At 33.8% G+C, this 11,706-nt stretch overlaps 1 protein-coding gene across 4 annotated transcripts in view; it reads right to left on the reverse strand.

The window, feature by feature from the left end:
• Positions 1 to 5,611: 5,611 nt before the first annotated feature.
• LOC127847095 (chitin synthase chs-2-like) overlaps positions 5,612 to 11,706 on the reverse strand; it is a 60,549-nt gene continuing 54,454 nt past the window's right edge. For all 4 annotated transcript variants that reach the window (XM_052378701.1, XM_052378703.1, XM_052378700.1 and 1 more), the window contains 8 exons: positions 11,252 to 11,336; positions 10,772 to 10,941; positions 9,673 to 9,871; positions 9,025 to 9,211; positions 7,898 to 8,056; positions 7,217 to 7,419; positions 6,738 to 6,851; positions 5,612 to 6,290 (listed from right to left, as the gene is read on the reverse strand). In XM_052378701.1, coding sequence (XP_052234661.1) covers positions 6,080 to 6,290; positions 6,738 to 6,851; positions 7,217 to 7,419; positions 7,898 to 8,056; positions 9,025 to 9,211; positions 9,673 to 9,871; positions 10,772 to 10,941; positions 11,252 to 11,336 — 1,328 coding nt within the window. In that variant the 3' untranslated portion in view covers positions 5,612 to 6,079. The remainder of the gene's footprint in view (positions 6,291 to 6,737; positions 6,852 to 7,216; positions 7,420 to 7,897; positions 8,057 to 9,024; positions 9,212 to 9,672; positions 9,872 to 10,771; positions 10,942 to 11,251; positions 11,337 to 11,706) is intronic.

Here is an 11,706-nt window from a genome sequence, read left to right on the forward strand (position 1 = left end):
ACGGCACTTTCCGCCTAAACTTGATTTTCGGTAAGGAGAGACTTCTTTGAAACAAAATATACCATAAAAGCGGACAGTGCCGTCCCTGATTAGCCTGTGCGGACAGCATTAAGCCCAGTTTTCTCAGAACGATACTCAATTATCAGAGTTTATAACATGACCTACGCTCCAGGAGTGAACTAACGTCATGCTCAATTTTGTTTATTACACGGATGTTATTACACTTGTTATATAAATGTGAAATGACGTCATTTTTTGACGAAATGACGTCATTATTCCAGCGAATTTATTCAGTTAAACTCTTTTACAATGTGAATAAACGGTGAAAAGAGCATAAACTAAAAAGAAAATTTGTTGGCCATTGAAATAGAATCTTAGATTCGTGGTCGTTTTGTTTTGAATTTATTAAACTCGTCATCTAAATAAAGCAAGCCTCGTTTTTATCTTTTTTTAGATGACTTGTTTAATAAATTCAATACAAAACGACCACTCATGCAAGATCCTATATGTATGAGATTTTGTCGTGTATTGGTAAAGGATAAATATTAAACGTGACAAATATCAAGTGACATTGAATTAACTGCCCGCATTTTCAACTGTTGCAATTCTAGTTCAGCACGCTGATTTGCGAAATTCCTTTCAACAATTGGTATTATATACATCGCCTTTATTTGAAATGCCTGTCGTAATCGTAAATAATGCATCGACAATCATAACAGCCATATAAAGCACCTTCAGTGAATTTATGAATTCAACAGATCATGTCATTGTACATCTTCAGATGCAAACACGATTATATGTTCCAACGGCTGTAATTTATTTGTGCGACCTTAAATTCTTCTTACTTTTACTTGATGAAAACATAAATATATATTTGAGATCAGAGGAAATTAACTGTGCTATTTATTACATAGATTCGTGTATGTCACAAACGGACAATTTGCCGCTTTTGCCATAAAGGCTTAAACAAATATTATTTTTAAATCCAAATTACTCTGGTGTAAACTATTCATTTTTGAACGAAAAGTAACAATGCTCTATTTGCACTGGTTAATCCGACAATGGTGACTGTGTCCTGTAAACACCATTACCGTCAAATATTGACATAATTGGAGGTTATAATAAAAAAATAAGAGAATGATGTCCAACTGCTATTTTAAGTATCGTTTATACCACTTAAATGATGCTACATTTTCACTTATTATTAGGTGTACCGAATATATATACACATATCAGAACTCAGAATTTGAGGTTTGAAGATAAGCTTCTCTTTATTCAACTTCTTATAAGACAGTGCTTTTTGACGATGCTGCTTCAGCGAAGCAGCTCCTCTAAGTAATAATATCATGAAAATTCTTCACTATGGCGACCTATGTAAAAGATCGAGCCAGTCCGATTGAGATAGCTCGATTTTCTCAATCGGCATACATCGCTGATTATCATTGATAACATTCTCCTAGCAGAGTTGTCGTTCTTGCCTCAACATACAACAATGACCGCGCCCATGAAAGAATGTTGAAACTCGTGTCAAAACGTTCTTACAGCATAAATCGGCTTGTTTGTCTATTTAGAAACTGTCATTTATGATATATGAGTTATTTATTCACTAAATCTCCTCTAATGACGACAATGGATGGAATTCGAAGGATATATTTGATGTGAATGAAGGACTTTCTGGATCTTGACAGCCTGACACGGTAAAACTGGCAAACTGGTATTTTTAGTGATCAATTAAAGTGACAGTTTGCTTTATTTATTGTATTCGAGCATTTTGTGACTTATTAAATGACTATGATACCCGATATCAACATATCATATGGAATTGCAGATCACCAAGCTGTCCTGAAATTCAACATTGATTACAAATCATTACTTAAATTACTGGTTTGGATTCAGTTTTCTTTCTATTTAAAGTACTTGATATCATTAAAAGTTAAATGAATTGTGTCACAGTAAAAGAGACATTAAGGCGATTGTGGCCAGTTTTGGATCCAGATCAGCCTGCAGTCGCTTGAAAGCTGTTTGCTTAAAAGCGAATTTCTGAAAATAACAAATAGTTTAATTGGATACTGATTAGACTGCCCTTTTCCTGTGACCTGGCTCAAATAATAGAATTGTCATTAATCAAATGATTGTATTTCCAACATTAATCAAGTTTTTTCTGGTCCCTCGGGATCAATGACTCCAACACGTTCGTTTTGAGAATTGAATACTGCATAAGGCGTTGCTAGGGGGCGTGAGAGATGTTGCACCTTCCATTATATCTCATGAACCGACTCAATAAAACCGAGTAGGCAATATTTGACTTAATGTTTGGTTCGGTTGCTCTCGAGGGATCGAACAATTTCAGAATCTTCCTAAAAGCCTAGTGGTAGAGTGTCGATTTTGATTGCAGGAGGTTGCACTGCGGGTTTGATCCCCAGAAGCGATATTGAAAACTAGCCAATTTGTTATCTAAAAGGCTGCTAAACCTGATATACTAAGATAATGTGAATTTTCTCTCACATGATGGTCATCAGTTATATTGAAAACTCACAGCAGTAGTAAACAATGGGACAATAATTTATGAACGCATCTTTCATTTGTCTTTGACACTTTAAGTTTGACATGGCAAGAAAAATCAGTACCAGATTTAGATTTCCTTACATAGTTCAATAAAAATTAATTCCAGAAGCCTGGTAACAGTTTAACGTTAATGTTACCAATGTGTCAGACCAGGACCTACATTTTGAAACCTAGGACATGCATGGTCAGATGATGACATTAAAGATGATACATTTTTTCAAACACATACAAATGTAAACATGTATCTGTAAATAATGTAGATGTGATAAATAGTATATTGCACTAAGTCAGAAGGCATTTGACTTTTCTGCTTGTGCGTTGGCACACCAGGTGGCTCAGTTGCAATGGTTTGATGGACTGCTTGGATGTGTAGTTACATTATATACAGTATATCAAACTGTATCATTTCAAAAGAGTTTGCATCTAGTATACTTATATTGATAATATTTACAAAATTAATGTATATGAATGATAAACTTGACTGGAATCATTTAAATGATACTGAAATCATGACAGTAATTTATACTGATAATTATTTAATATATGTTGCTTGATACCATCATGTACATCTATATCTAATGAGATCATACTGTAACATCAGTGATGAATTTCAGTGAACTAAATTAAATCCAAAATGTTAGTCACTCTCATCTCTCTCCCGCAGCGCGCATACCTAAAGGTCTTGTTGTGTACCAATCCAGATCCAGATCCAAAAATATTATACATAATTATGTATCATGTTGTTTAGAGGGGATGATTTTGTTCCCTCTGCTGTATCAATGTATTGTTTTACTTCTTTAATCAGTGTGTTTAAAGATATATAAACATAGCTCCAGGGTCAGAGCTTCAGGGAATGAATATTTCACCTCCTAATTTTGTTTTCTAATGAATATTTAAGCTAGTTCCTACATTCAATGCAGTCAAATATATGTTAAGTAGTATCTGTACTGATTGGTAGATTAAATTTGTACATTAAATATTATTGTTTAATGTTAAAAAGATATAGTACACATGTTAATGCTAGATGAATAAAGAGCCTTAGTCAAGCGGTATTTAAACATCTTAAATGGTAAAATTTTCTGAAATGTATACCCATTTTCTCATGAGCACAAATGTATACCCTTTTTCTCTGGTACCTTGATCATCTCTTGTTGATCACCTAACAAACGCCTATCAAAATGGAAAATTATATGCAGAACAGTTCATTATATGCAATGGTTGAATGAAATACTTCAGAAAAAAAATGACATCCTTTTCACATGAAAATTTCACTTTCATAGTCATGGAAAAAGAGCCCGCACAACACAGACCAAAAATACTTTTTATTTGTGGATTACCCCATATCTTGATACTCTATGTGCATAAATATCTCAAGTCTTCATGAAATCAGGACAAAAATTGTATTTTAAGTCCTTAATTGACCTTGCTATAGTTATCAGATTATTATAAGCTCAATCAGTATATTTATATCATTATTTATGCTTTGTGTATTGTAAACATATTCACAATCATACAGTTACATGCTAGCAATAAATAATAACAAAGCCACCCATACTATAAATAAAAACAAAGCCACCCACGCATAAATAATGCCAACTTCTATTCAAAATTTACAAGATTGCACTCCTAATACCTTCAAAAGTAATTTATTTCAAATAAACATATGAAATAACAAATTTGCATTGAAGGTATCCAAGTGCAAAAATTATTACGTAATCAATAACACCAAATGCATCGAATTAAAATTCACAATAAACAGATTTATTTCTATTTTTCAATTATGTACATGTACCGACCCAACTTGATATGTCGTCTATGTCATCTCTTACGGAAATGTTTATAGCATTTTTACCAAAGTATTATCAGCTCAACATGGCGCAAATTAAGAAGCTGTGGGCTAGATCATGACAGTTATATTAAATGCTAGGAGGTGGGTAATACGTGTTACGAAAGGTTCGCTGCAAGAGAAAACGCGAAACAGCGACGCAACGTGAGGACACCTCGCGAAACAACGCGAGACTCGGCAGCTGTCCATGCCCTTATGAACACACATGGACAAACTCCCGGACATCTTTGCAGACATTGTGGTCTTATTATCCGAAACAATATTATGTCGTCTTTTGTCAAAGACTGAGCGATTATAGACTTACACTACTACGCGTGTGTGACATGCTCCCCGATATTAATTCATATGATATATTGACATTATTGCTTTCACTGGCCAACATCATCGATTGGACAACCAGAAGTATATGTAATTTCATTCATATGTGTATTACGTCAAAGTAATTGTATCGTATTTTAAAACAAACAGACGTGTCATTGATCTTTTTTATACATAATATTCAGATGTAAACTATTGTTAATGTAAATAGTAATTAACTCTATGTTTATATGTATATGTATAAATGTAAATGTATATTTGCATGATACTGTATGTATCTTAAATCATAGAAAATTGAAAATAAAGAGTATATATAAGACACACATCTAAACAGTTTCTTAAGACGGAGAGAGGGAACTTTATTGACAGTAAAATATTTCTCCCGAAATGTCCGGATGCTTCTGAACTTTTCTTTGGTAAATTGGGAAGCTGCAAACACCGTGTACGGTACGAAACGTTATCTCTGTTACAGTTCAAAAACTCTTAAATAGTAGCAAAAATGTGTCGGCTTATTTAAGCATGTCATTGATCTCAAATTGAAAACTTACTTTAATAAATGCACTGTTGTAAATCCTATTTAGCGTCATTGATTTTGTTCAAATATAATCTGGCGCTCCTCGTATGTATCATAGTTAAAGTAGAATATATATCTGTTTTCATATATGATATGTATGTTTATATAGAATTCCAAGACTAGGATGAAAAATAACAACGCAAACCGGGAGTTATCATGTATGTTTTATGACATCTGATTAGTATGTTGAAATACATGATTGAATAAAGGCACTGTTATTTGTCTTTTACAAATCAAATCATGCCAATACATCAAATCTCGAGCATAAAACTGTCCTCACAAATAAAAAACAAAATATAAAACATAAACTAAATAAGAGTTTTAATAACAATACAAAGTAGATTACAATCATACAACGCCAGGAGTCTTGAATAATGATTTATAAGACAAACTGGTAAACAAATACATCAGAAGCATACATTCAAAGTAACATAAATGTTTAAGTATTTTAAAATTAAACACTGTTCGTTAATAATGTATCATCAATATGGTTAATTGCTTCAGATGTTTTATTGCAGCTACAATCATTGCGTTATGTTTGCTCTCATTTTATGTACAATATCAAATGCTGGCACAAACACTAGTATGATACATGTTCAATTATGTCATGTATGTTCAGCAGCGTTTGTTCTCTTTTACGTGTAAGGTGACTGATGAGCGCTTAGAATTCTACCCCTGATGTATATTATAATGGATTTGGCGTTTAAGTTTGTGTTAGTTTTTCAGTATCGTACTTAAAATATCTTTCGTCTGTGATCACATTTGTTTATGCAAGCTTAAAGCTTACTGGACGCATTTTCGGACTCCATTCCGTTACTGGTCCTCTCATCGAACTTGTCCTTCGATGGGCTGTCAGTAATTTCGCCGGCTGTTACTTGCGATGATCCGGAGGAGGATACATTTGAATATTCATTTTTTGCGCTTCGGGTCACTATACCCCTACTTTTGGAGACGACGACACCTCGTTGCATAATAGATCTTTTGTTTCTGGAGATAAAGAAAAACTTTCGAAAGATCAGAAGATTGTTAGAATTACTAGTGTGCGTATGACAACGAAACGTTGATGAATATTAACATTTTTATGATGGACGTGAAGGACCAGATAAGGAAAATGTACGTAACTGCACTGTTAATCCTTATCCGACTGTCTTGTAAACCTGCATGAGACTGCATAGCATTGTTCAGCTTGTTACGAACTTACTAATATATAACTTAGCCTTAATATTAAAATATTTTAATAAATTATTTCAAGCTACATATGAATAAATGGGAATTTAATTTTAAAAACAAGCTTAATCTGGAATCGTATAGTTAGTGATTATACCTCTTATCATTGGTTTACGAAATTTTCTTTGACACCTTCAAGATAATATTCGAAAATATACTTAATCTGGACTCGTGCCTGTGTAATGTTCATAGCGTCAAACAAAGTACCTGGGGTCCATTGACATCCGGGCCATTGCGTGGACAGTCTTGGGGTCAATTTTTCCAAACTCTCCCCGGTCGGATTTGAACCCTTGTCTGTGTGTTTCTTCGGATTGTAATTTTCTATACAACGAAAAACAGTATTGTTTCAAATTTAATTAAATTCAGTGTATTTCGTTATTTTGTTTTGCTGCACTAAGCAATATATTTCCAAACCGCAGCATTTTCATTCGTATGGAGGATTCAATGTAATTAAGCTAATGAATGCATTAAATGATCAATTTAAAAAGCGGACCGTCGAATACTGTAATAAAAAGCGGCTGCAATCAACCAACATTTTTTGGTAATGAGCACGTTGATCACCAGGATTTATGAGCCCCTTTTATTACGAATAACATAATTTCAAATGAGAAAAACGTATAATAAAGATAAAATGCAAAACTATAAATTACTTTAGATTATAAATATAAAAATCCTCGCATTATTACTTTAAGTTTTTCACGTATGTAGTGTTAAGCGAGCTGTACACTTTGTCAACTCGACGCCGACTGGTCAGAGTGGACAACAGCTCTTTCCGGCGTACGACATTCTGCATCACGCCGGCTTCGTCCGTGTCGTCTGTGGCGGCTGTAAATCCTGCAACATTTCCGACTGAAGGATCTTCTGGTTTTAAGTCGTCGTCTTTTACCGTCTAAAATACGTCATATGGGTACTTGTGAATTTTATGATTAATAATTTTACCAAGAGTTGTAATTATTTTGGATATGCCGTTGTATGCAGATCATACGTTCAAATATGGTATGTTCCGCAACTCACATTCAAAGCGACATATAGTTTTTTGGATTTAGACGGTGTTTGAATTCTTAATCAAGATTATTATTATTGCTACATACCTTTTAACACGGATAAAAGACAAATGTTGGGAGAAGAAAATCTAGAATGTTTCCTTTTTTCATTTGCTGTGTAAATACGACGATTTACCACATGTTTTCTTTAACAAAAATGTTACTGACGACATACAATTAACATTACATTCAATAAGAAATCACGGGGCGTACCAAAATGAAGACTGATGTTTGCCTAATCGAAAACAATATCCGTTGAGAGTATGCTTAAAGGGTGATTTCGACTTGTTTGTTTGAAAAAATTTAAAGGGAAAAATAACCAACCAGCATATTTTGAACTAACTTCAGTCCGTCTTTGACCGGGACAGTGGAGTCTTTGGATGTCTGCGCGCGTTTCGACGTGAATAGTCCAAGTTCCGTTATGGAGAGTATTTCAAGGAACGTGGACATCCGATGAATACACATGCATAGAAACTGTATTGTCTGGCAAAAACAAAATTGTTGTTGTAAAATATTATTTAATACAAATCCATTTTACATGCAATGTGATTGTATCCATATTGCACTGAAACACTGCATATTCAATTTTTGTATGTCAAAATTGCAGTGAAAATATTGTATGTTCAATGCGTCTCTGCAAATGTTGAATATCAAATGCGCATTTTCACACATTGCAATTTATATTAGTTTCATCTTTGTTCATACTACTTAGCAACATTAAATGTTTAATGCACCTCTGTACATACGAATGCGTACCTTCGTAAACCAAATGCGTCATGTCTGTATTGCAAAACCAATATTGTGTATTCAATATATAATTGTTATTTACGGCGTTTATGTCCAAATTGCAATGCAATATGTTGTCTGTTTTATCATGGCAATACGGCATTGTATATTATATGCGTTAATTACAAAACTAAATTAGATAATTTATTTTTGATGCGTCTTTCTCTACACTGCGTTTCAAACGTGTGTACTTCAGGTTTCATTGCCCATTTGTCGCTGCTAAAATTGCATTAAAACGTATGTGTCCACGGTGCAAAATTTACACGATGATTGTGCATTCACAAGATCCGTACATAAAAACTTTAAAGCAAGAGAACATTATACATTCGTATACATCATTCAACATAATTTAAGTGCGCTTGATTATTAAACTGTTACACCTCTCAATATTAATGTTGGCAAGATATGACTTTATTAGACACTTTTACTAATGGACATGCTAACTCAGCGCTTTGCAGGAAGTGAATCGGTATCCTTAAAATTAAGTAGCTGTTGGTTAGACAACCGACAGTAACAGAGCAAGTGTGCGAGAATCGAAAGTACGATCCTAGTCCATAGGTAAAACGCCCTCACTAATAAGTATCGAGGATGGTTCCTTTATACGTATATGTGAAAAAATGCAATGTGAAACAAACTCTAAGGTAATGTTATTTCTCTACACTTACCAGGAGTACCCCAAACACGGCGGTGAACGCGATGCTGATGGGCTCAATGGACGCCCCGCGTCCTCCGGCGGCGCAGGGCAACTGTATGGAGATGTTGCCGCCGGAGTCGGCGTTCACTTGCTGTAGGGAGAAGACGATCGTCACGAAGAGTGCGTTCACGAGGAGGAAGAATAGACACACCTTGTTTCTAGTAATAAAACACACACACACGCACACAAAGTAAGATTTTTATTTGACATTACATTTTATCCCGTTGGAACGTGACAAGAAAACTCACGTTATTTGTAAAACATAAACAAGTAAAGGGGTTTTCTCTGGGGTTGAATCAAATTCAGAGAAAAACTATTTTTTGCTCGTGAAAACTTGGTGATTAATCTTAGAAATACGAGGTGGAAACTGGAAAGACCAAGATGTTTTAAAGCCAAAACACAATTCTGTGTGTTATATATCTGGAAATTGCAGTTGTTCGTAATAAAAGTAGTATAATACCAATCCTTTTTTAATGAAAAATATTAAAACTTAGACTAATCGGCAAATATCAAAACGTAAAAACCGAATAAACAACGTCTCTTAGTTGCAAAGACACGTCTTTTTTTATAACAACAACAACAGCAGCAGCTAGTGCAGAAACACCAGCTGCCATCAAACCTCAGTTCTATCAGTTCCGACTCCGTTTTCTTCTGTTGCTTCTTATCAACTTCAATCGGAAACAGGTAAGTGTCGATAAGCTCTCGCCAGAAGGTCACTTCCTCGATGGGGAGTATTTCGGTTATGCTCTTCTGGAAATCAGGGTCCTGTGTCCATTGACCCGGTCCATGTTGCACACGGTTGCTGTTGTCATCTGCGTCTTCGAACAGAGAGTTGACTTTCGGTCATATCAGAGGAATTTAAGAGGTTGAAATATGTACATGAGAATGCAGTTGCTATGGTAACTATACAAACATGAAACGTGTTTTATAAACTTTGCTGTTGTAGTACTACATCATTGAAAGAAGACCGTTAGTTTAATACTGCAACGATATTATTTTCAAATATCTGTGGTAATTTCTTGTTTGGTATGTTTTTACATCTGAATGTTTTAACTATAACAAATGTCAATCTGTGTTTTTTATCATTTAATAAACAAGAAAAAAAGAGCTTTTTCGAATCAAGCAGAAGAATTTTTTTTATTTGCTGAACAACAAAATCGATTTTGCTTTGGAAACAAAACACATCAATGGCAGTGCCTTTTGCGTAGAACATTAATTGCGATTTTGCAATAAAAAAATATGACTTTTAAATAAAATAATATTGCTTAAATACGGTGCATTTGAAAATCTTATTTTAAAATAAGATTACCATTGTTAAACTGTTTGCATGACTTTGTATCAATGTGATGTCTTAATGAGTTACCTTCGGAAAATAAAGAAATAAAGATATTATTATTATTATTATTTATTTTTAGTGATAATTATTAATTATTGATAATAAATCCGATACAAAAACCCATAAAACATAAATGTATTACTAGTATAAAATTTCAGCAATCATAATATTCGAATTGTAATAAATAAGTTCTTCAAAAACTGAATAAAAGCAACAACTTATATTTGTAGTATTAACCACACAAATGACAATGTTATATCAAGCACATCGAAAGCATCGAAGAATATTTAATATTGCCCTTCATTATTTTTGTTTGTAAGGGCATTATTTATGTCATTGTAATATAAAGAAAATATCGAAATATTATGATATTATGTCATACTTCTCTCTTTGGTATCTTTGAACAAGTCTGATGCTTCCGACTCATTTCCATTTGTCTTGTGATCGGAGGACGGATCAACGAGCTTAGCTTCAAGGTCATCCAGGCGTTCCAAGATAGCGCTCAGTTTCATATCTACGGTGTCCGGCGTCTCTTGTGGGCAACAAACACACCTGTGACCATGTAAATAAGCATTTTTTAAACTTTTATTTAGCCTTAAACAGTTCATAAATCTGGTGGAAGTATCAGTGAAGTTTTTAACAAAAAATGGCTTAATTGTAGTTTGATAGTGTTGCTTTTTATTGTCGGATGAGACGAAAACAAACAGTTAAGATCAACCATTCCGCTGACAAAATGACCCATTTGGAAAATAAAGACCCATTAAGTCAAATACAACAATATGAACACTTTCCAATATTTATATGAATACAACATGCATGAATCTTGTCTGGCAATTAAAATAAAATATATATGTATTTTTACCTCGACAATCCGCTCTTGTCCAGCAATCCCTGCATCGACCATTTCTTTTGGGGCGGGGTTTGATCGGCCTCGCCTGGCTTTTGATCTGAAAAAAAACTTTATGTTTTTATTCATCATTTCATCATTTCTAACATCTTATATTGTTCTTATTGGCATTGTACGAAACACTATATATATTAATATAAAGTGCAGTTAAGAACATAAGCTAAAATAAATTTACATTAAACTGAACATTGAAACAATACAAAACTGAGACAGAGCTTATAGAATAGAATAAAACTATTTTAAACTCACCAATATCTTATTAATTGTGTCCGGTAAAGTCATTTGGAGATATAATGTAAATTACGCTCAAAAACGGCAGCCGTATGTATATTTTAGAAATGGTGGTAGTCCCTAGGACGTCCGATAATCCACATGTACGCTATTATCCAATATACAGCATGTACAATCTT

The sequence above is a fragment of the Dreissena polymorpha genome, chromosome 10 (genome assembly GCF_020536995.1).
Source record: "Dreissena polymorpha isolate Duluth1 chromosome 10, UMN_Dpol_1.0, whole genome shotgun sequence".
Lineage (NCBI taxonomy): Eukaryota > Metazoa > Mollusca > Bivalvia > Myida > Dreissenidae > Dreissena > Dreissena polymorpha.